The sequence below is a fragment of the Trichechus manatus genome, unplaced genomic scaffold, assembly GCF_000243295.1.
Source record: "Trichechus manatus latirostris isolate Lorelei unplaced genomic scaffold, TriManLat1.0 scaffold00106, whole genome shotgun sequence".
Classification (NCBI taxonomy): domain Eukaryota; kingdom Metazoa; phylum Chordata; class Mammalia; order Sirenia; family Trichechidae; genus Trichechus; species Trichechus manatus.
This window is the reverse complement of record NW_004444042.1, coordinates 6268348-6294916: the sequence shown is the minus strand read 5'-3', so window position 1 is coordinate 6294916 and position 26569 is coordinate 6268348. Positions and strand designations below refer to the sequence as shown.

General features: G+C 37.0%; 1 protein-coding gene across 2 annotated transcripts in view; it reads left to right on the top strand.

Annotated features, from left to right (window-relative positions):
- Positions 1-26569, top strand: part of ADK (adenosine kinase) — a 555845-nt gene that overhangs the window by 67722 nt on the left and 461554 nt on the right. For both annotated transcript variants that reach the window (XM_004383208.2, XM_004383209.3), the window contains exon 3: positions 16305-16358. In XM_004383208.2, the coding sequence (XP_004383265.1) occupies positions 16305-16358 (54 nt within the window). The remainder of the gene's footprint in view (positions 1-16304; positions 16359-26569) is intronic.

Genomic DNA, 26569 nt, shown 5'->3' with positions numbered 1-26569 from the left:
AAGTGGATGGGGCCAGCATGCAGTAGAGGGCCGGAAAGGAGGAATTACAAAAGGGCAAGAGGGAGCTTTTAGGAGTATGTCCATTATCTTGATTGTGGTGAGGACTTCATCGGTGTATACATTTATCGAGACTTATCAAATTGTACACTTTAAATATATACAGTTTATTGTTTGTCAGTTATATGTCAAGAAAGGTGTTATAAACAAAATAAGATCAGTTGAACATGGATTCAGAGTTAGCTTTCCTTTGTTTGCTTAGTGTAAGATGTTTTGTCCAGGAGCTTACCTAATTCATGATTGTGATTTTCAACAAAATCATTGTCTTAGGGTTCTTTAGAGAAGCAAAACCAGTAAAATGTATCAATATATATATATAGAGAGAGATTTATATCAAGGAAATAGCTCAAGCAATTGTAGAGGCTAAAACGTCCCAAGTCCACAGATCAGGGTAGAGGCCTCTCCCAGTTTGCGTAGCCGCAGAAGCTGGTGAACCCAAGGTCGGCAGGTCGGAGCGGGGCTCCCACTCACAGGCTGTGAAAGTCAGTGAATTCCAAGATCAGCAGACAAGACTACAAGGTTTCTCCTGATTCACGTAGCTGCAGGGGCTGGCGAACCCAAGGTTGGCAGGTCGGGGAACCAGACTCTTGCTTGCAGGCTGAGAAGTTTGATGAATTCCGAGATCAACAGGTAAGCTGCTAGCTCAAGTCCCACGAACCGTAGATGAGACAACAAGAGGCAGCTGCTGAGTCTAGAACAAGTCAAAAACCTTGGCAAGGAGAGCAGGCAGAAGGTAACCGGCGGAAGGCAGAGAGATGAAACTGAGAGGGCAGTGAGCTGCCACAGGCCCCGCCTCCGCCAGTACCACTCAGCAGATTCCATCATGGGGGTGATCACAACATTATACAACTACTAAAACACGGAGAATAATGGTCTAGCCAAGTTGACATACAATCTTAACCATCACAATCATACAACACAGAAAAATATAAAGAGAAAGTAAAAAATTATTTGACATTTTATTACATGTATAATTGCTGTTACTATTTTGGTGAACGTGCTTCAGACATCTCTTAGACATACATAATCTATAGATATATGTTTATACTTATAAGATAATACTATGTGTACACCTGTGTCATTTGCTTTTATTTACTGAACACTATATTTTGGATGTCTGTTTTTCCATAATACTTTCTAGATTACCGCTGGTATTTGGAAATGCTGATGAATTTTGAATATTTTTGTTTTACTTGGCTACCTTGTGAGCTGCATTAAAAAAAAGAAAGATAGTCTTTGGTTCTTCTGGTTTTCTCTTTCAGAATTCTAAATTATTAGAATTTGAAATGAAGTCGCGTTTGAGTCTTTATTTCACATATGAAGTGATTGGTCTTGAGTTGCTCTGACCTAAATTATGGATGCTGAATGAACACAGATGCTTTTTGAAGCCTTCATGTTGCCCCAGATATTATAAGATGGTGTTCATTATGGATTCTTAGATGTTCAGACCTGACTTTGGCTGAATATTAAGGAAAATGATACTTCTAAGGCTTACCTAAACATGGATTCATTTTTAACAGTTAATTTCAGTTCAACATGAATTTTTTGACATACTTGCTTTGTTATTAGCATTATGCCAAATACTGAGAATATAAAGTTAAGTAAGACAAGTTACTTGCCTTTAAGCAGTTAGTGGTCTAAGTGAGGAGACAGATACGTAAAAAGAAATTCACATTGTAGAATAGAGGTTAAAACTGTGCTTTGATGCCACTTACCTTGGTTATCTTGCTTAATCTATGGAAGCCTCCCTTTCCTTGTGAATAAAATAGGAATAATATAATAGGATTGTCATAAGGATTGAATGAGATAATGTTAGCTAATATCATTGGCTACTAAGGCGCTTGGAATGTTTCTGAAGTCCTCTCCTAAGGGCAGTGGCTAGCACTTGAGAGAATTTAAACAGGGGGATTAAATGGTCAAGTTCATATTTTAGAAATATGTTGATTACTGTGTCTGCAGTGGATCAATGGATTTAAGGCACTAATTAGAGGGAAATAGACTAGCTAGGAGGCTGTGGTGATAGACCTGTTGAGAAATGGTGACCTGATCATCGTATTTAGGATAGAATGGTTGAGAGGGAGTACACTAATATTTCAGAATTATAAAGCTAGGACTTGATGATTGATTTGATGAAGAGGGCAAAGGAGTCAGAGATCTCATTTCAATTTTTGGTTTTTGTGACTGAGTAGATGGTAGTATTTTCTGCTGAGTTAGAGAGTATGGGAGGAGTATCATCATAGAAGAGGTGGAGAGATTGAGTTCAGTTTTGTTCATGCATGAGATGATTATGACATATTGAGGTGGGCATATTAAGGAGACAGTTTGATTTATATTTCTGGTGGGTAGGAGAGACATGGCCAGGGAGAATATGTATAATAAATAAATAAATATATTTAATGGTACATTGTGTTGTAGGGGAAAAACACAAAGTTTAGTAAAGCAAAAGGAAAGTTTTATTCGGCATACATTCAAAAGGACAAAAGTGGGAAGCGGACAAGCATGCTGTCAGAGCTAGAATGTCTGCCCAAGTCCAAGGAAATATCACAGAACAGACAAAAGTGGGAAAGTCCAAGTCCAAAGAATATTACAGAATAGGCAAGAATTGGAAAACGGACAAGCATGCTGCCGCAGCCATGTCTGTCCAAGTCCAAAGACGAGTTATGGAGCCATCAGTATATATTAACATTACAAATGGGCAAAAACCATTGAAAGCTTAGCCTTTTCAGATTGGCTAGAAACTGTGATCCTACATTTTGAATTGTCTTCTTAACAATCATTGGTACAGGTTTCAGTAATGACAGTCAGGACAGTCTTCATTGGTTCAACAAATTTTTATTCACTAAATGCTAATAGAAGAAGATAAGAGTGGAAAGTCTTTTGTGTTCTGTTATGTGAAAGTTTCCCTAAAAGATATTTTCCAGTATTATGCTAGCTATTTTGTCTTTATACCTCAGGGCCCAGTTGATGTGTCCTTGTGAGTACTTGTGAGGGCCCAGCCCCAGCTGGGTCACATTCTGTATGCTCAAGGAGAGGGAATAATAACTCCAGTATTATTTCCTAAATCAATTGTTTGATAAAAGATGTCGTTTAATAAATCTTAAATATTATTACTATTATAATAATAGTTATTATTATACTATAGGTGGTATTTAAAGCAAAACAGATAAACTTTTCTAGAGAAAGAGTATGAAGTAAAGGGAGACTTGGACTGGAAGACAGAACATTTAGTAAATGGACAGATAAGGAATATTTATGGAAGGAGAGTGAGAAGAAATAATGAGCTTAGCAGGAGAACTAAGACAGGTATAGTGGGTTTATTTGACAGAAATGTTAAAAAAATATCAGATGCAACAGAGATGTCTAGTAAAATAAGGCCTTTAAAGGTCCACTGGATTTGACAATAGAATATCTTTGGTGACTTCACCTAGGCAAATAGTAGTGGAGTGATGGGGACAGAAGCCAGATTAAAATGTATTTAGCAATAAATGGGAGCTGTGATATAAAATGGACTGATTTGGTTGATGTGGCCCAAGAGCCAAGCAGTGACATCTTCTGAATACCAAAGGTTTTAAATTCCTTTTAATGAAAATATGTGACTAGTTCCCAGATACCTCAGGAAATGATTTTATGGGCAAACAGCAAATGAAGAAAAACCTATTCAAGAAAATCTAGAAAATTCAGTAAAAAAAGTGAGGGTTTGTGGTATTTGAACCAAGACCAGTCCTTCTCTTCCCCCTCCCAGTTTAGTGAGGTGATGATTAAACTCCAAACTGCTGAGTCAAGAACACAAGGCTCCCTCTCCCCTTTAGCTCCCATCTTCGGGCTTTCTTCCTGGGGGAGCAGAACTTCTGCATTTCTTATCCTACCCTCAGCTGCTTGTTGCTGAGGCTAACTCCAGGGCCAGTTCAGTAAAGAGGTTAGTAGTGGAACAGAGGCTCTGCCTTGGGCATGGTGTGCTGAGAATACTGGGGCCCTGATAGTCTTTCCCCCAGCTCCTTAGACATGGTAACATCCCAGAAGAAGCAAGCCAAGAGGACCTTAGGCTCCCTTCCTTCCAATGAGCAATTACCTCCTAGAGTGGGTGTGGCACTCAGAAGTTGGGCTTTGTCCCTAGGCCAGATCCAGAGCACTGACTCAGAGATTTTGCCTGGGGGGAGGGGGGAGGGGGGAAGTACACTGTAAAACAGATAGCTCCTAATCTCTTCCCAGAGGAACTGACTTCATTTGCAACAGAGCATGTAGAAGGTTCAACCTAAGAGCCCTCTCAAAAATAGTAGAGGTTGTGGTGAAGGGAATTGGGAGATTCTTGGATATAATGAAGATACAACCTGGACATAGGCTGGCTAGTTGCAGGAGAGAACCAGGGGATAAGACAGCTGGGAGGAGCCTTCCTGGGTCAGAACAAATATCAAACAAGGACTTCAGAAACTATTCCATAAAGGAGCTACATTTGATTAGTTTGTAGAGGAATTTATACCCGAGGGCATTGTAAACAGTAGAGCAATCAGCCAACAATTGGTGGAGCTTAACAGCACAGTTAACCATTGGTGAACCAATGGTGGTTCAGTGGTAGAATTGTCTCCTTTCATGAAAGACACCCAGGTTCAGTTACCAGCAGTGCACCTCCTATGCAGTCAGTGGAGGCTCACATATTGCTATGATGTTGAACGGATTTTCAGTGGAGCTTCTAGACTAAGATGGACTAGGAAGAAAGACCTGGCAGTCTTCCAAAAATCAGCCAGTGAAAACCCTGTGGATCATAATGGTTTGATCCCCAGCCAATCATGGGGATGGTGCAGCACTGGATAGCTTTTGTTCCATTGTATATGGCGTCACCATGAGTTGGGGTCGACAGGGTCAACTTGACAGGGTCAACAACAACAACAACAGCTGGATGTGGTCAGGGAAAGAGTAGAGGACCAAGAAAAAAAAAAACCTTTTACTGACTCATAGCAACCTTGTAGAACAGAGTAGAACTACCCCACAGGGTTTCCAAGGAATGGCTGGTGGATTTGAACTGCCACCCTTTTGGTTAGCAGCTGCAGCTCTTAACCACTGTGCCACCAGTGCTCCAAGAGTAAAGGAGAGCCTTGCCATTACCACTGTCATCCCAGAGTGGACTAGTGGGCATACCCAAAGCTGCGCCTCCCTGGGAGCAATATCAGAGACATAAACATGTGAGGGGTGGAGGGAGATAGATTTCACTAAAATAATCCAGACAGTCACTAAACAAAACAGCAAATAACAATAATAAACCTTCGATGAGGGAAATCAGTACCCAGAATTGCTACAATATACTTTCTAAAATGTCCAGTTTCCAACAAAATAATCATGAGTCATGTGAAGAAACAGCAAGTATGATCCATATACCAGAAAAAGCAGGCAACGGAAATTGCCTGTAAGAATGACCAGATGTTGGATTTAAAAGACAAGGATGTAAAAGTAGTCATTATAAATAAGTTTTCAGAACTAAAGAGATAGAAACTTCAAAAGAGAACCAGTGGAAATTCTGGAGTTGAAAAGGACAGTAACTGAAATTTAAAAAAAAAGAAACAAATCAATAAAGGAGCTCAAAAGATTTGAATTGTCAGAAGAAAGAATTAGTGACTTTGAAGAAAGATTGATACAGATTATGAAAGCCAAAGAACAGAGAGAAAAAAGAAGGAAGAAAATGAACAGAGATGTTGGACAACATTAAGTGCACCAACATGTGATTAATGGGAGTAGCACAGAGAGAAGAGAAAGAAGAAAAATATTTGAAGAAATAATTGCTGAAAATATGTGGCTAGTCATTTTGAATAATTATCAATGATTTCTTAACTAAAAAACATAACAAAAATTTAAGCATAAGAAAAAGTACAAAGAATATTTTGTGTATCTAGGTTTAAATTATTTTTTCTTTAGCTAATCCTCATCTAGTTTACTAATAAGAATTTAAAATATTATTTTTGTAAACCTTGTAACTTTTTGCTGTTATTTTCATTCTTTTTTTTTGGTGATTCCTATCATAACCAGTTTCCATTGAGTCGATGCTGACTCATGTGACCTCATGTGAGTCAGAGTAGAACTGTGCTCCATAGGTTTTTCTCTTCTTTTTTTTTTTATGGTATGTTAGGTGAAAGTTTGCAGAGCAAACTAGTGTCTCATTAAACAGTTAATGCATGTTTTTGTTCTGACCTGTAACTTTTTGCAGTTATTATTGTTCTAAACCTGTGGTTTACTGTTAATCTCTTTCTTTATAAGCCTTTCAGCTTTAGTCTGAAACATTGTTATGGTGATTAACACTCTTGACCTCCCTTCTTTTCTAGTATGTTTTAATCAATCTTTGTTTTTTAATTGCAAAAGCCAGTTAAATATGTTAAGTTGTTTCAGATATCTTCACCCCCATGTGCTGTCTACCTGATTGGTTCTTCTGCAGTATTTTGCATATACTCTTAGGATTCTGGAGCCCTGGTGGTGCAATGGTTAAGAGCTCAGCTGCTAAGCAAAAAGTCGTCAGTTCGAATCCACCAGCCGCTCCTTGGAAGCCCTATGGGGCAGTTCTACTCTGTTGTGTAGGGTTGCTATGAGTCAGAATTGACTTGATGGCAATGGTTTTATTAGGATTTTTTGGTCTATGTGGTATTATTTGTAGATTTCTAGAAATTTTACCGTTAATGTTGTATGTATATATTTTAAAAACTTTCTAATTTCAAAAGTAATATGTTCATTTGTTGACATTTTGGAAAAGCAGAAATAAGAAAATAAAACTAACCTGTAATGCTAGATAATATTTTTACATATGTGCCTCCAGTTTTATTTGGGAGCATTGTACACAGTATATTGCAGTTCTCTCTCTTTTTTTTTTTTTTAATTAATGTTGAACCATTTGTCCATGGATGTACTACAATTTACTGAAGCAATCTGCTGTTTTTTGGATGTTGTGATTATTTATGATTTGTACTTTTTCTAAGAACAATGCAGTAATGAACATCCTTTTACACATATCTCTGATTATTTCCTTAATGAAAATTTCTAGTCCTGGAGTTGTTGTTTCAAAAGTCATGAAGACTTTAAAGTGCCCTTCGCCCCTTTTTTGAGGTAATTGAATTGTTCATTTTACACAGGTGGAAGCATTTCAAAAAAGGGGAATGAATATGTATTACATGTTAAATAATGTGCTGAGTACTTTCCATGTATTATCTTATTTGATACCCACAGCAACTCTGTTAAATAGGTAGCTTTATCCTCCTTAGAGGAGTTCCATGACTTGCCAGCTGAAAACTTATTAATGGCAGGATCAGGGCAATAACCCAAGTCTTTTGACTTCCAATCTAGTGTTCTTCTCATTCACTCAGTGGTTCTCTTTGTACTGGTTAGAGGCACCTCCGTTGTTTGATTGGAGTGTATGTGATTTCCCTCTGGTTAAGTTAGGACAGGAAAAAGGTTGACAACAACCACTGTACCAGTTTGCTGTCTTGCTTTTTAGAAACTGTGTTTATGTTTAGAATCTAAGACGTGGATATAAAAGCAGAACATCTAATCATGGCTTTAGGAAACAAAACTTAACCAGCCAAAAAATTGGCTGTGCTTTGCATCATTCTGGGAAATATATGGTAGGAAATTGAGTTATAGCTTTCTACTTCCTACTAAGTTGAATTTTCACAGTTGGACATTTATCAATTTAAAACATTGAGTATTTATTCAGAGAATAATTTAAATGTGAAGAGAGTTAAAAGGCCGTATATCTTCTTTTCTGCCAACAGCACTCAGTTGGCAGAACAGGACATGCTAAATGAAAATGAGAACTAAGTATAATTACAAACCCATATTTTAACGAACATTTAACTGCGTTTCAGTGGGAAATAATTCCCTTTCATTAGTAAGGATTATGGGAGTGATGGTACGTTCACTTTTCTGTTTATAATTATAATTTATACTGTGTCTACTTTCAAAATGAATTTGAGGCATTTTAATTTATAATGTAATTTTTTATAATTACAGTAAATGAACCAAAACCCGTTGTCGTTGGGTCGATTCTGTCTCATAACGACCCTATACGACAGAGTTAGAGCTGCCCCATAGGGTTGCCAAGAAACGGCTGGTGAATTCAAACTGCTGACCTTTTGGTTAGCAGCCAGGCTCTTAACTATTTTTTGTACACATTGTTTAAAGTGTTTTTTGTGAAGTTTTTGTTTTGTTTTGTTTTTTAACCAGTAACTTTCTATAAACATGGAATTTGGTTATAGTTTATAAACTTTGGAAATCTATTTCATAAATTGCCTGGCAGAACAAATCACCTCTCTAAGTCTACTCTTTTTCTACTTTGCAATTAGTCAGTTGCAATGCTCCATTTTTTTTTTTTATTAGAATATTCTTCTATTAGGCAGCAAGACAGATAATTATTGGTTATTTTAGTGGCATTTCAAATAGTTACTAAACTAAAATTGGGTATTTATAGGGAAGATTTTAGCAAAAATGCAGCACTTAGGAGATAGAAGCTTATGAATAAATATACATACGTCTCAATGTATTTGTAACCAAAAAAACCAAACCCATTGCTGTGGAGTAAATTCTGACTGATCGTAATCCCATAGGACAGAATAGGGCTGCTCCATAGGGCTTCCAAGGCTGTGAATCTTTACGGAAGCAGACTGCCACGTATTTCTTCCGTGGAGTGGCTTGTGGGTTCCAACCACCGAACTTTTGATGAGCAACAAGCACTTAATATATTTATAAAAACAAAACCAAACCCATTGCCAACAAGTCAATTCCAACTCATAGTGATCCTATAGGACAGAGTAGAACTGCCCCGTAGGGTTTTCAAGGACCAGCTGATGGATTCAAACTGCTGACCTTTTGGTTAGCAGCCAAGCTTTTAACTACTGTGTCACCAGGGCTCCAATATATTTATAGACATATATAAATAAATAAACACATATATGGGCATGTGATAGGCCGGGTTTCTAGGAAGCAGCATGGAGGAACCAGGAAGATAAAACTGAGAAAAACCAACAAAGATGAAGGAGAATAAAGGTTATTAAGATGTGTTAGAAAGTTACCTGGCTTGGGGAAAAGGGAAAGCAGATCAGAGAAAGGAATACTACGGAAAGAGTCATCGCTTTAAAGCTTGTTCAGGATTAGAGAATTAATTTGCCTGAAGAACAGTTCAAAAAGGATCTCGCAAATTCATTTTTGAGGATCTGGAGATGTGCTGCCTCAATTAGGAGAGTAAACTTTCCTCTTTGACAGTGTGATCAAAATCAGGCTATCCTTGCCTGCTTCTTGTCTGTATGGACCCTTTCTTCTGGCCTCTTTCCCTGCCCCCTTCAAATTCTTATCCTGAGACTTTAAAAGAGAAGGTTGTTTATGGGGAAGAAGCAAAGAAGGGAGAAGAGATGGGAAAAGAAGGTTAGGAAACAGATAAAAGCTATCTCTTTTTTGACCCAGTTAGGAAGGAGAAGGAACTCTGGTTGCGCAGTGGTGAAAGCTCTTGGATACTAATCAAGTGGTTTGCAGTTCTAACCCACGTGCCGCTCCTCTAGAGAAAGATGTGGCAGTCTGCTTCTGTAAAGATTACCACCTTGGAAACTCTGTGGGGCAGTTCTACTTTGTCCTATAGGTTTGCTATAAGTCAGAATTGACTTGATGTCGGTGGGTTTTTGGTTTGATAAGAAGGAGACTTATTAATCCCTCTTTTGTGCCACAGTATACACTGTTCTTAACTTTATTGTAACGCTTATCACACTATAAGCAGTTATTTTTATTCTGATTTGCTTACTAAATTGTGAACTCCTTAAGGGCAAGAAATATGTTTGTTATTTCTCTATCCTTAGAGAAGGAAGGAAAGTCACATTCATTGAACGCCTGTTGTGTATGTACCAACCACTTTGCTAAACATGTCATCAAACCCAGTGGACTTCAAACTTTTTAATATTCAGATTTCATAAAAATCTTTCAGTGAACAAGTACTTCCTGATGCAATGAGTTAATGTCTATAATTTCATCATAACTAAATAGAACAGATAAATCACCTTTTAAGTTACTGTCAAGTTGTTCCCGACTCACAGCGATGGACTGTAAATACCATAGTGATTTAAAACTAGTTGTAATCTACGTACAAAATTACATGAAGCTCTTTTTTTAAACATTTAAAAATTTTATATTCCTTTCTCTCTGAATTTGTAATTCCATTACACTTTTTCCCACCAGATTTTATCTTTATATATTTTTGTGCATAAATGTATTTTATGCATGTTACATGAAATATACATATATTATGTCTATATTTTATGCATGAAAGTCTTTCTTGTGTAACAACAAGAATGTGTATGTGAATTGAATTAAAAGAAATCTTTTAGTCACTAAATTACAATTAGCACATAATTACTAAAACAACATAAAACCAAAAAAAAAAAAAACCCAAACCCTTTGTAATCAACCCAATTCTGACTCATGACAACCCCATCCATGTATTACAGAATAGGGTTTTCATAAATGTATTAAAATGTTGCAAAATAATTATTAAACAGAAAACATTAAAAGTTATGGGAAATGTACCTTTTAATGATATGGATGAGACTATTTAATTTTTTCAATTAGTTCTACCTTTTTTGCATAAATAATACTTATTGCTAAAATAGGACAATGTTCAGCATCAATTTTATTCTCTCTTTTCTTTTAGAGGTTTAAGTTCTGAGAAATCTAGTTCATATAATTGGATGGTAATGGACAGAGTTTTGTTTTGGCAGTGCAATTATTTGAACTCCTTTGTCATCAAAAGCCCCATGCATCTGTCAGTTTGTTGTTCTGTGGTGGCTTGCATGTTGCAGTGATGCTGAAAGCTATGCCACCAATATTTCAAATACCAGCATGGTCACCCATGGTGGGCAGATTTCAGCTGAGCTTCCAGACTAAGACAGACTAGGAAGAAGGACCTGGCAGTCTACTTCTGAAAAAATTAGCCAGGGAAAACCTTGTGAATAGCAGCAGAACAGTGACTGATACAGTGCCGGAAGATGAGCCCCTCAGGTTGGAAGGCACTCAATATAAGGCATAACAACAATTGTGAGGATGGCATAGGACTGAGCCATATTTCGTTCTTTTGTACCTAATGGCATCTAACAACAATAACAACATCATCAAATGATCTATCATCAAAATTTATTTTTATTTTATCAGTTGATAACTTGATTAGGTCCTTCTTTAGTTTTGTTGGAGGCAAAAAATTAGAAACCGCTTGACTTGGCAATTATTAGAGTTATTCCACCCCCCAAAAAAACAAACCCACTGCCGTCAAGTTGATTCCAACTCATAGCAACCCTACAGGACAGAGTAGAACTGCCCCACAGGGTTTCCTAGGCTGTAAATCTTTACAGAAGCAGACTGCCACATCTTTCTCCTGTGGAGTGGCTGGTGGGTTCAAATTGCCGACCTTTCGGTTAGCAGCTAAGTGCTTAACTACTGCACCACAAGGGCTCCTTATTAGAGTCATTAGAGATATGCAATTCTGAGGAGTATACCAAAAAAGACTCTATTAAGGCTTCTTAAGTAGCTTTTAATTATATCTATTAGTCTTTTACTTAGAGGCATCATGTTTAACTTAACATTTTCAGGAAGTGCTAGAAGTTAAATATTGGTAATTTCAATATACCTATGTGACCAGAATATTTTTTATATTAAATGCTTTTATCAAGTGGTTTTTATCAAAATCAAAGTCATTAAGTTTAAGGCTATTGTCTGTTAAGGTCATAACCTTAATGACAAAATTATTCTTCATTGCTAAACCAATCATACTTTTTTGACAGAAAAACGTCTGACTTCGTTTTTCAGTTTAAATAAATAGTTTGATGTGTCTGTAAGCTACTATCAGAAGTTGCCTAATTTCAGGAGAAGAACCACCATCAGCCCAAAGCTGATTCCTGTGAGGTGGAAGTCAGACATAACTCCACTCTCCAACCTTTTTACGAATTTTAACACCAGCTGTCCTCCCCATGGCACTCTGTACTTCTCTGGTGAGTTCTATAATTTGCTGTGCTGGTCACACAGAACTCACAGGCTATATTCATGATTGTGTGATTTACTAGGGAAGTAATAGGCTACATTTCAGAATCAGGATACAGTTTGTCAGTCAGGACGGATTCCAACCCGGACAACTCTCAGCATCTTCTTGGCTGTGCCTACAGGCAGACATCGCTCTCAGCCTCTGTTGCCGGCCCCCTCTCAGGCCTGGGCTCTTGTCACCGGGCCTTGCTTGGGTAGGTGTTACACCTATTTTGGCTCCATCGTCAAGTGCCTGGAGGCACCCTACTCCACTAGCAAACCTCCTGCCTGATGGTGCTCATGTCTCTCGCTCTGTGGATTGGCAAGCTTAGCTCTGCCAAGTGCCTGGAAGCACCTTACTCTGCCAGCAGGCCTGCTGCCCTACGGTGCTAAGTTCTCGCTACATGGATCAGCAAGCATAGATCCACCAACAGGTGCCTGGAGGCACCTCACTCTGCCAGCAAGCCTGTTGCCCGAAGGCACTCAGCTCTTTTGCTCCATTGGTTGGGAAGCTCACCACAGCTGTCTCACTCCACTGCCCCTAGTGTCGCTACACTCTCTTGTGCTGTCTCACGCCATCTCCAGTGTTACAGCTCTCTGTTTTCTTGGGTCTGTGAGGTTCTCAGCATAGAGACCCCGACTCCAAAGGACGTGCTCTGCTCCTGGCTCTTCTTCTTGATGGTAATGAAGTCCCCCTCCAACCTCTGTGAGATTGGCTCCTTTGTAAGCCTACTCTTCCCACCAAGACCACAAACTGACCAGTCTCCTCAGTAGGCTATAGACACCTTATTTGCATAATGATTGACCAATTCCTGCAAGAGTTTTACATATTTTATTTGCATAGTAAACTGTCTAATCAGTGCAAGATTGTGGCCTAGCAAACCATCCTGGCAGAACTATAGGGCCGGGAAGGCAATATGTAAAGAGAAACCCATGGCACTGCAGTGTCTATGTGACAACTATCTTCTGATAGGTAATGCTTAAGACATAGATGGAAGGCTAAGGAACCTTGTTTTAAGTTTGTTGCCTATAAGAAATAAATGGACACTATTGTTTCTTGCTGGAGACTCTCTTAGCTTTGCTTCATAGGACTCTTCTTGAAAAGTGATGCATTCTTTGATGATGATCAGGGGATGGAAGAGATAAACTTTTTAAATGAAAATTGTGATCAACTTGTCTGAATATAGAACATCCTATCACAACCCCCTGTTTCTAATTTCTAGCTTTACTCTTTAAAGAATTAAGGTATAATTTAGGAAATCCAGTAGTCAGTTTGTGGTATCTTAATTAAAGAAGGCTTTACAGACAAAAATACTATGAATCATTTCTTGTGCTAGCACTTCAGGCATTTTTACACCCTAGACAATGCATTATAGTTCCATTTAGTATGGGGTCATGGATTGAATTGTGTGCCCCCAAAATATATGTCAACTCAGCTAGACCATGATTCCCAGTGTTGTATAATTATCCTCTATTTTGTGATCTGATGTAATTGTCTTCCATTTTGTGGTATTTTGTAATTATCCTGCATTTTATTTGTTGTAAATCCTAAACCTCTATTAGTGTGGGGTGTATCTTGAGTCACAGACTTACTCAAGTCATGCTCTTTCTTCAGTCATACCTTTTATCTTACAAGAGATAAAAGGAGAGAGAAGCAAGCAGAGAGAGGAGGGTCCTCACTACTACCTAGAAAGAAGAGCTGGGAGCAAAGTGCATCTAGTGGACCCGAGGTCCCTGCACTGAGAACTTCCTAGGTCCAGGGAAAGCTTGATGCCAAGACACATGGAGATCTCCAAGGAATGCCAGGCCCACAGATGCTGAAAGAAGACAAGGACCTTCCCTCAGAACCAACAGGGAAAGAAAGCCTTTCCCCAGAGCCAGCGCCCTGAATTTTGACTTTTAGTCTCCTAAAGTGTTTGTTAAAGCCATCCACTTGTGGTATTTCTGTTACAGCAGCACTAGATAACTAAGGCAGTTGAGTAAGAGGTATGCCATTCTTTTTATAAAGTGAGTAAGGGCCCGTGTGAAAGGTGAGGTAGGAAAGGTGAACCAGCATGACTTCTGCATCAAGGTCTCTGATGCATTATCAGGCAGATTAGTTTAAGGAAAGGGTTAAGTACAAACGGAGTTGAGAAGATGGGAATTGCTGTCCATAAAACTATTTCTGTATACTCTTCAGAAAGTCTGTTTGTCTTTAACAGTATAAATACATACCACTTTTAAAGCTCTCAGATTAGTATTTAAAGCAACTTCTTTCTTTTTTTTTTTTCTTTTTTATTGTACTTTAGATGAAGGTTTACAGAACAAAATAGTTTCTCATTAAACAGTACACATATTGTTTATGACACTGGTTAACAACCCCACAACATGTTAACACTCTCCCTTCTCGACCTTGGGTTCTCTATTACCAGCTTTCCTGTCCCCTCCTTCCTTCTAGTCCTTGTATCTGGGCTGTTGTGCCCTATTCGACTTGTTTTGTTTTACAGGGCTGTCTAATCTTTGGCTGGAGGGTGAACCTCGGGAGTGACTTCATTACTAAGCTAAAAGAGCGTCCAGGGGCCATACTCTTGGGGTTTCTCCAGTCTCTTTCAGGCCAGTAAGTCTGGTCTTTTTTTTGTGAGTTAGAATTTTGTTCTACATTTTTCTCCAGTTCTGTCTGGGACCCTCTGTTGTGATCCTTGCCAGAGTAGTCAGTGGTAGTAGCCAGGCACCATCTAGTTGTACTGGACTCAGTCTGGTGGAGACTGTGGTAGTTATGGTCCATTAGTCTTTTGGACTAATTTTTCCCTTTTATCTTGTTTTCTTCATTCCCCTTGCTCCCGAAGGGGTGAGACCAGTGGAGTATCTTAGATGGCTGCTCACAGGCTTTAAGACCCCAGACACTACTCACTAAGGTAGAATGTAGAACATTTTCTTTACAAACTGTGTTATGCCAATTGAGCTAGATGTTCCCTGAGACCATGGTCCCCACAGCCCTCCTCCCAACAATTTGGTCCCTCAGGGAGTTTGGATGTGTCTATGGAGCCTCCATGACCTTTCCTTGTACAAGTTGTGCTGTCTTCCCCAGTACTGTGTACTGTCTTACCCTTCACCAAAGTTACCACTTATCTATTGTCTGTTTAGTATTTCCCCCCTCACCCCTTCCATCCCTCATAACCATCAAAGATTGTTTCTTTTTACATGTAAACCTTTTCATGAGTTTTTATAGTAGTGGTCTTATACAATATTTGTCCTTTTGTGATTGACTTATTTCACTCAGCATAATGTCCTCCAGTTTCATCCATGTTATGAGATGTTTCGCAGATTTATCCTTATTCTTTATCATTGCATAATACTCCGTTGTGTGTATGTACCGTAGTTTGTTTATCCGTTCATCTGTTGATGGGCATCTAGGTTGTTTTTATCTTTTTGCTATTGTGAACAATGCTGCAGTGAACGTGGGTGTGCATATGTCTATTCGTGTGACGGCTCTTATTTCTCTAGGATATATTCCTAGGAGTGGGATTGCTGGATCATATGGTATTTCTATTTTTAGCTTTCTATGGAAGCACCATATTGTTTTCCAAAATGGTTGAATCATTTCGCGTTCCCACCAGCAGTGCATAGGAGTTCCAATCTCCCCGCAGCGTCTCCAACATTTGTTATTTCCAGTTTTTTTGATTTGTGCCAGTAATAAAGCAACTTCTATTTTATAGACAGGGAAACTGAGACTTAGGTGAAGTATTTGCCTGTGGTTAAGCTAGTAAATGGTTCAGTCAAAAACTCCGAAACTTATTCTTACCCCTGTGTCTTACAGTCTAGTACACAGGCTGGTACACAGTAGATGCTTTATATGTACTTAATGAAGGAATAACTGTATTTTGCTTTTTGAACTGTTAATACTTAATGTTCTAGTAGCTTCTTGAATTTTGAACTACTGGATGAGCATAACATTGCAGGTGATTCTCTACAGAAGGTTATTAAAGATAACTTGTGTTTTCAAACCATGGTCTAGTTCATCTCCCTTTAGTCCCTTGGGTGGTGTCAGTAGAAATGACTAATACATCAAAATACCATTTGCTTGGACATTCTTGGTGTTTATCGATTAAGATAGGGACCTGTAACAGTGTAGCAATGCTTTGTTTGATGGGGGTCAACTGACTTAACTGATACTATAGTCAGATGTCCATGAGTCAAATATGCTTATAAGTTTATATGACCAGTATGTTTTTGTTTTTGTGTTATAGGTATTCTCTGAAACCAAATGACCAAATCTTGGCTGAAGATAAACACAAGGAACTGTAAGTGTATTAAATCCTAGGTTATTCATAGTTTACTGTGTCTGTGGAGTAGATATATCAAAACAATCTGATTTGTAAAATGATATGAAATATAAAATATAAAGGTTAAATTAACACCAAGCCCTTGATCCTAACGGGGTTGGGATAATCTACACTAAATACTGAAGAAGATTAACGGGAAATAATTATTCCCATATATATATTCCATCATCTAGACTAAGGATATATTGGGAAATGTATCATGTTATTTTCTTTTCCCAGATAAAATATTAAATTGTTAATTTTTGGTTCTTACTCAGTTAACTCCCCCCATACTAAAGATGTAGAAATACAGTTTTGTTTCATGGTTGCTTTATGAAAAAGTAAATGCCTAGCTGTTGCTTAAGATTTAACATAAGGTAAAAACACTTTATAAAATTTGAAATGAGGGTAGAATTTTGTCTCCTCTTTAAATTTTGGATATTAAATGATCTATTTTCCTTTTCCTATGTAGTTGAAGAAATAAATTGGATAGAATATTATTAAAGTGTTTTGGAATAATATTTTAATATCATGAGGATTAAATTGATGAAAAACTTACTATAGAATTACATATCCTAGAAGGAAATTACAGTAATTCTCTGAGTGATGGGATTATGTGTAGATTTTATTTTCATTTTTGTGCTTTTCTAATCATTTCTAATGCACTGTATTATTTCTGTAACCATTAAGAGAACTTGATGAAAGAAATTCTAAATTTTCCATACTTGAAGTGTTCATTTAATATCAGTCAAAATCTACTGAACAGCACCTAACCACAGCGGCTAAGCGATGAACTTTTCCAATTGTATAAGCATAACTGGTGAGCCAAGTGAGCAAACATGATGGGGCCTGAAAGGGCACTTTTTTTTTTTTTTAAAGTGCAACATGAGTTTTCCTTTTTCTAAATAACTAGTGCTTACATAACAAAGATCATATACTTGCTAATATATGATTGATTTGGCATTAGTTGATAACTTCCTTACTTCTTTTGACTGTTGTCTGTCTGACTTGTGGTTTTTGACTTATACGCTAAACAAAACTCTCAGTTGAATATGCCACTGTGTCTTAGTTATCAGTGCTGCTATAACAGAAATGCCACAAGTGGATGGCTTTAACAAAGAGAAATTTATTCTCTCACAGTCTAGGAGGCTAGAAGTCCAAATTCAGGGTGCCATCCCTGGGGGAAGCCTTTCTCTCTCTGTCGGCTCTGGGGGAAGGTCCTTGTCATCAACCTTCCCCGGGTCTAGGAGCTTCTCAGCACAGGGACCCCCAGTCCAAAGGACGTCCTCCCTTCCTGGTTCTTCATTCTTGGTGACATGAGGTCCCCTGTCTCTCTGCTTGCTTCTGTCTTTTATATCTCAAAAGAGATTGACTTAAGATACAACCTAATCTTGTAGATTGAGTCATGCCTCATTAATATAACTGCCTCTAAGCTTGCCTCATTAACATCATAGAGGCAGGATTTACAACACATAGGAAAATCACATCAGATGACAAAATGATGGACAATCACACAATACTGGGAATCATGGCCTAGCCAAATTGATACACATATTTTTCGGAGACACAATTCAATCCATAACACTCTATAAGAGCAGAATATTAATTTTTAAAAATTCAACACAGCCCTTTATGCAAACTGCTTGTAAATAATCTCATTGTGTCTTAGTAATTAAAATAGGTAAGATCTCTTTGTGTTCAAGTCCAAGCTTTTTAAAGTATCCTAAGAGATGTGCATATAAAATAAAACCTAATTATCCAATTAATTCCATTCTTTGTTCTCATAAAACATAATTATTGATTCTTAGTTCTAACTTTAAAAAAAGACAGTATTGGTTTATCGTGATATTTAAAAAATGCCAGGTACTTTTGAAAATGTACTTTAATTCTGTGTATACCATAATGAGATTGCAATGATAGCTCTAATTATCTTCATACTAGTTTATGTGGTAAGTATTAAGTATGTTTTCATCAAAATATTCTTAGTTCCTGAAATCCAGTAATTCAGATTCCATATACATTTAGTCACACATGCTTCACAAAGATACTTGTTATTCCTTTGCCTGGAGAAGACTGACATGCAGCAAAACAGGAAAAAATTGGTCAGAAGTGACTATGACACTTGTTTTTCTAGGAATAGTTTGTCTCAGTTCCTGTTTTCTATTTTACATATTGAAGGCTATTTGGGGGATAAATTTAAGTAGGAAAACCAAGCTATTAAAATTGTGATGTGATTAATCAAAAGCTATTGGGTTTATACTTTTTCTCTATGCATGGTCAAATAATTAACTGGATTCATCAGTCTAGATTTTTCTCCACCTCTCAGAGTTGTAAATGGAGGAATTTAAAATAAATTAGAAAAAATTCACTACTTTATGTAATAAGTCTTTTTTTCACCTACTTGCCAGACACTGGGTTAGGCACTACTTAAAGAAAAACAATTGACTTCATTTATAAATGCAGATTTACTCATAAATTTAATACTACTTCATATTTCAGGATAGTGTCATAATTGAAGATTTTATAGTAGTGGATTTCTTACTGTTGGATACATCTGCAGTTATGGAGGATGAAATAATTTTGATTCACTATGAATATCTAAATTATATATTACCTTGAATAGACTATTGAGAGATCTGATCATGAGGATTCAGAGAAGGAAAATTAAGTTGGCCAGAGTTATGGGTAAATCCCAAAGGCAAATACAAATAAATTCAAAAGTATCCATGCCACTTAACACAGATAGAGGTAACTTGATATCTGAAGATTTTTTCAGTTTGCCTTATAAAAACTAATTTTATAAGGCATGAGGAAACCCTCTTTTAAAGAGATTTGTATTTATTTATGTGGCTTTTCAAGATAACCATCAAGGTAAAGGGTGAACTTTTGTGAGCAATGCATGCTGTTGTAGAAATGAAGTATATTTTTATGTCAAAAATTAAATTATTTTGTCAGAATTACCCCTTAATTTCTTTTTAATTTGCCTTGTAAAAATTATATTAGTTTTGAGTTTTTATCAATTTAGGATCGTGATGAAATGGGAGAAAATAACATACACAAGAGGGATAAAGCAAGGGTATTGGAAAGGGCACTGTTAGACCTTGCAATGTAGAATGATTACAGTTTCTTAGAGAACATTGTCTCATTTCTAAACCAGCAGGGGAGAGTTACAAGTATTTAAGTTATATGTTTAAGAATATGTTCAGAGCAGGTAGAGACAGTAAATAACATCTGGTATGCACTTAAATCCATTATCACTAATGTTTGTGACTTAGCAGTTCTTTGAAGACATCAAGATTGTTTTGGTAACAATGCTGTAAGAACTGATAGCCTATAAAGCTAATAAATTTTGTTCATGAAAAAATGTATTTGCTTAATTCAAAAGAGGAAAAAAAAAAACCTGGCAGGCGCAAAATCCTATTTGAAATACAAGACAGATAGGACCAACAACATGGTTAAATGCTTATTAATGTTTTTCAGTATTCATAAGGTGCATTTTTAAAAAAAGTCATGAACATTTTTCTGGTCTCACTCTCAGGGGCCACTTTCATATTTTGTAAATCGTAGAACTAATTCTAGAAGTGAACCCTCGAATTAACATCTGTATTTTATCACGAATAGACTGAGATTTACAGTGATAAAAGTGACTTGTGACAGGACACACAACTAGTAATGGTAAAACTGGACCAGAGTCCAATTCTGATTCCCATTCATGTGCTTTTTCTTTTTCTTTCTCACCAAGTAGCTCCCCAGGTGTACAATGATTATGGAAAAAAAGACTGATATCCATCACAAGACTCAGTTACTTATTATAATTTACTCACTAGCTGTATCAAGATTCAACAACTGATCAACTTAATATCACAGTATTGTGGTGTGTTTTAAGAAACCATTCAGACCGATAGCCAGACCTGAGTGAGTTGAGGAGAGAATCGACCAAATACCGTGTATGTCAGACTTCCAAATACAAGGCACTTCTCCATTCTTCCAAGGAGAGAATACAATACCAAGTTTTTTAGCTAACTTGATGTAAAAAGCTTTTATAGATGTTTATAAAAAACAAAAAAACCAAACTGCCATTGAGTTGATTCCAACTCATAGCGACTCCATAGGACAGAGTACAACTTCCCCATAGGGTTTCCTAGGCTGTAACTCTTTATGGAAGCAGACTGCCGCATCTTTCACCTATGGAGCTGCTGGTGGGTTTGAACTGCCGACCTTTTAGTTAGCAGTGGAGAGCATTAACCACGGCCCCACCAGAGCTCCTTATAGATGCTTATAAAATATTCAAATTTATATTTGTAATTTAATTTTGTTACATTATAAATTTTGTAACATATATTTTATAACTACATAGTATGTGAAATAATTTTAAAATACTTTATTGCTTCTAATTTCTTTAAACAGTCTTATTCAGAATCTTTAACATTGGCATTTTTGTCACCATTGGAGCCCTTTGTTTCTAAAACATATCAATCTTTTTTCATCTAAGTTGTTTGATTCTATGTATGATACTGTCACTGGAAATTTTATCCTAAGCCATAAATGCCTCTTCTCATTACAGGAAAAATGTTAAAAAAAAAAAAAAATTATTTCTGTATATTCATGATCATTGTAAGGTAACCATTTACTATATTGCTTTGTAAATTGACCTTTAAAAAGCACTGTATAATAACATTCACTATTTGTGCTTATGAGCTGGTGTCTCCAAGAATGATTACTAAATGTGGGTTAGAGTTCTTTGCTCTGTTTTTATTGATACCATCAGATGACTTCTGTAAGATTCCCAAACTTGCATTGACTGAGGTCATTTCAAGTTTAGGCATATTCCGTAAATGGTTCTCAACCTATCAGTGATCAGAATTACATCCGTTCACTCCTTTTGATGAACTTTTCGACTGTGCTTCCACTTTAAAATCCTAGGATTTAATAGTTTTTCTTATCGATTGTTATACTTGTTGTGGTGTGCGGTTGAGTCCATGCCGATTCATAGCGACCCTATACATCAGAGTAGAACTGCCCCATAGGGTTTCCTAAGCTGTAATCTTTATGGAAACAGATTGCCATGTCTTTTCTCCCATGGAGCCACTGGTGGGTTCGAACTGTCAAACTTTCAGTTAGCAGCTGAGTGCTTAACCACTGCATCACCAGAGGTCCTTTTATGTTGTACTTAGGTTCTAAAATTTCTGAAAGGTTTGCTTAAATATTTTGTTGTTTAAAAGAAGATAATTAACCCTGTAATGAAGAATTTGTAAGAATTCAGTACAAGAGATAATTTTAGGATAAAACTTGGTTTTATATTAATGCGTGTATGACATGTAAAGAAGGAAAAAAGTATGTCATTAGAGGTGAAATCTTAAAACCCTTAAAGGATTAACCCTAAATTATCCCTTTCTTCTTCTGGAGAAATGTCTGGTGCCTTGGACGTAGCATTAGAAGAACTTAGTTTATATATGAATTTTGACACATAGACTATAACCTCGACGTATTGGTCAGGATTCATTCAGGGAAGCAGAATCACTACGAGTATTATAGGAATTAAACCTTCTCAATTATGGGAGAAACTGGGGATATAAAGTTCTAAAAAGGATCAAAGAAAAGTCCCTAACCAGCCCTGGTATATGTTGAAGAGTCGGAGCTTTCTAGAAGCTGGTAGGCATATCCAGCTTCTGTAGTGAAACTGTGAAGGGGGCTAGTGAGATGTTGGGGCTGCCAAGTCTGTGAGTTTTTAGTGGAGAATCTGGTGGTGTGTGTGGGGTTGCTGTTAGTCAGTAGGGCTGGCAGTCAGGAACATGAGCCGGAGGCAGAGTGAAGGTAAGTAAGGATGATTGGAATCCTACCCTTACCTCTGTGTTTGTTCTTCACTGCCTCTAACCAGTGACCGCCTTCGGGGTGTTAAGTGCTGCTGCCTCACTTCTGTGGCACAAAGTTTATGCAAATTTCCCTTGAGGCTAATCCTAACCTGAAACCTTACAGGAAGTAGTTTAGTACTGACATGGTATAAAATCATCTAACTTGAGTTAATCGTGTCAGAACGTAATTTTATCATTTGTCAAATGGTGATACTTCCATATTATTTTACAAGATTTAATGAGGATTAGATGAAATTATAGAGTCCCTGGGTGGCACAAATGGTTAAGCACTTGACTTGTAACCAAGAGGTTGGCAGTTCGAACCAACCCAGAGGTACCTCAGAAGACAGGCCTGGCAATCTGCTTCTGAAAGGTCACAGCCTTGAAAACCCTATGCACACGTAGGAGTCACCATGAGTCGGAATCGACTCTGTGGCAACTAACAGTAACGTGAAATTATATAGGTTAAAAAAAATTATATACGTGAAAATGTTTTGAACTATAATAAGCGTATAAAGTTAAGTTGTAGTAGTATTTGTTATTGTGAGTATGCTGATGATTATAAAAACTCTCTTGAACTGACTACTGCTCTTGGAGAACCTGTCTGTCAAATATCATTGTGGGTTTAGGTTAGCTATTTGCTGTTTTATTATTGTCCATTAAGCAAATAATTTCAGTTACCTCTCTGGGTATCGTTTTTAAACTTTTAGCATAATATTCTTCAGGAAAAAAAAATAGTAATGGCTTCTTTTTCCCTACCCCTTCAGTATTTTTTGGCAAGAGCGAGATGTTTCTTGGAAACTTTATCCAGAGCTTTTCCGTCCAACCATAGTTCACTGATCCTTTGCTACAAATGCTTTATTTGATGTTATTTCACTGTATGACAGCTGTAGGATGGATGTTCTCTGAGGTAATGTGGGATGGTGAGAGCAGAAACTGCTGGTATGGTGAATTCTTTTCTCCTTGATCTATAACAATTAGGAATATTTTGAGAATGAAGCTGTGACAGATATTTGTATAGAAAGTAATGTAGGAGTTATACCACCATTGTCTATTTTCCCTTAAGGATTAAGAGTCAACCTTTTGGAAATGATACAGAGTTGAGGATATTAGGGTAACTTTTAGTATCTCTTAGGTATCTATTCTAATCCTTGAAAACGTTTTCTGTACTAACTATAATTATTGATTTCTTTTTGGAAAGTACTGAACAATCTGATAACACATATATTAAAAAGCAAAGAAGGGAAGGTATTATTTTAATTATTTTCATCATCTCATTTAATTCTCACAGCAACCTTATGAGATAGATACTATAGTCATTCTCATTTTACAGATGAGGAAACTGAGAGAGACTCTGTACCTTGTCATATAGTAGAAAAGAGTAGAACTGGGATTTCAGATAGTTTTGATTGCAAGCCTGTGTGCTTTCTACAGATCCTTGGATGGCACAAATGGTTTGCACTTAACTACTAACTGAATGGTTGGCAGTTCAAATCCACCCAGCAGCATCTCAGAAAAAATCCCTGGCAATCGGCTTTCATAAAGATTACAGCCAAGAAAACCCTATGGGGCATTTCTACTCTGTCACACATGGGATTGCCATGAGTCAGAATTGACTCGATGGCAATAGTTTTTTTTTATTTGGTGCTTTCTATGTTGCCTAAGTTCAATGACTTAGGAAAAGTAATATGTCTTATTTTTGTGAAGGAATACTATTATTCAAAATAAATATATCCATTTCACAAAGTGTTTAAAGGTATTTGTGATAGATAATACATTTCATAAGTTTCAGTATAGTTTACTAGAAATATGCCACAATTTGCAGGTAGTACTGTGTTTGAGATGGTTAATGGTTCAGATAAAACCTTAGAGCTCATGTTGATTAATGGAAATTCCATATTTCCAACAGGCTAGATCTTTTCTTGATTTTGAGTATATTATAAATTTATTCTTTGTGATATTAGCTCCCTCTGTAGAACTTCATTAAGATTGCAACTTGACTGTTCCATTATTTAGCAAAGTACTTGAAACATTATCTAGTTACAAAATTCCCTTGTAAAATTTTACCATATATCCTAATCACTTTGAAGTATTTTACTTGTAAAAATATTATCTTTATAAAAACATCTCATTCTGCATATACTGAATTTTAAGGTAGAGCCCTGGTGGAGCAGTGGTTAAGAGCTCAGCTGTTACCTACTCCTCACTTATCGACTGTATTGTTATCCGACATTTTGTATTTATAACAATAGTGAAAAATCTCCTATCCGACTATTTTGTGCATTAACAATGTACATCTGGCAGTAATGAACGCCAGGGTGTGAGGCGAGGGTAATGCTAGCTGTGATGGATAAGGTTATGTGTCAGCTTGGCTGGGCCATGGTTTGGCAGTGGTTTGGCAGTTATGTAGTGATGTAATTTGGCAGTTATGTAATGATATAATTCGGTAGTTATGCAGTGGTATAATTTGGCAGTTATGTAATGATGTAGTCATCTTGCATTTTGTGATCTGATGTGGTTATCTTCCATTTTCACATAATACCGATTTTTTTCATAACAACCTGGTCTTTGGAACCTAACCATATCGATAAGAATGGGTATATATAAAAAATGAAACCTTCCTCAAGCAGTCCTGCTACTTTAATGTTTTCTTGTTTCGGAAGGCCAGAGAAAGTGTTGTGAATTCTAGGTCTGTAGGTCTGTGTTGGGGAAGACGAGAGGAGATAGAAAAAAAGCCTAATGGAAGATTAAAAAAATTTTTTTTAAAAGTACATATTTGGAGTTATCCTTCTTTTTTTAAGAGTTACTTCACTGTTGAACTGGGTGGGAAATGTTCCCTAAAGGAATGGTGTTTTTGTCTTTTGGGGGTGTGTGTGTGTGTGTGTGTGTATTTTTTTTATCTTGCAGGAAGGGGACAAACAAAATTTCTGCATGGCAGAAAGTACAAAGAGAAACGTCTTTGCAGAATTATAAAATTCAGCAAAGGAATGTAGAAAAATGCTTCAAATATACAGTTTCCATGAATTTATGCTCTTTGTTGAAAATCCTTTGTTATTAAAACTTACCACCAGTTTTCCTGTACATGAGTGTAGAGACTTCTTTTACCACTACTTTTTCTCCTTTCTTCCCCAAACCATTTTATATTTAAATAATAAATTGCATAATTAGCTCTTCAAAGATGTATTCCCTCCTAGAATGTAAATTCCGTGAGAGCATAGGGAATGTGATTTACTTCCAAGATGGAATTTAGAAAAAATGAACAAACTGAGATAAGACAGGCTTGTCAGGTAGTATCCTTCTAGAAAATGTCTTGTATTTTAATCCACTTCTTTCTTGGATCTCATGTCTCAATTCAGAGCTGGAAGAAGGCTTGGTTTCTGTTCAGTGTTCACAGTACCCAAAACCCATTGCCATTGAGTCGCTTCTGACTCATAGTGACCCTACAGGACAGAGTAGAACTGCCCCATAGGATTTCCAAGGCTGTAATGTTTATGGAAGCAGACCGCCACATCTTTCTTCTGTGGAGTGGCTGGTAGGTTCAAACCACTGACTTTTTGGCTAGCAGCTGAGTGCTTAACCACTGCGCCACCAGGGCTCCGCCAGTGTACACAATGGTAACCCTCAAAAATATCAAACGGTGATGAGCTTGTACAGTAAGCCATCAGCATTTTTATGTAAATTAGCATATCACTATCTTGAATTTGGTTTAAGCTCTCATGTAGTAGTGTATACTAATATTAATAAGTACTTTTTATGTTATAAATTGTAATCGACTTGACAATGGATTTTTCATTATTTAAATCTTCCTTTGTATTAACTTTTAAAAAAAAGTAACCTCATCTTATTACTATCTTTAAAATTCATGGGTTTTATGCATTTTCAAATACAGAATTATTAAAAAATGTTTGCTACTTAAAATCATCCCAAGTGCAAATTGACATCATGTGCCTCCGATGTGATACACTGAGAAGAACACAGCATCACGTGTGTGATATTCCTACCCCCCCTAAAAAAAAAAGCATGAATCTGTTCATGAGGAAGCATCAGACAAATACAATATCTCCAAAACAACTGGCCTTTATTCTTTATAAAAGAGTCACTGTTCTAAAAGACAAAGGCTGAGAAACTCATAAAATAATGACAACTAAATGTAATGCATGATCTTGGATTGGATCCTGGGAGAGAAGGGGGGGTGCTATAAAAACATCATTGTAGTAATTGGTAAAATGGAATATAGACTGTAGATTACCCACTGGTTGAGCTGATTCTGATTCATAGTGACCGTGTAGGCAGAGTAGAAGTGCTCGATTGGGTTTCCAAGGCTGTAAATCTTTACGG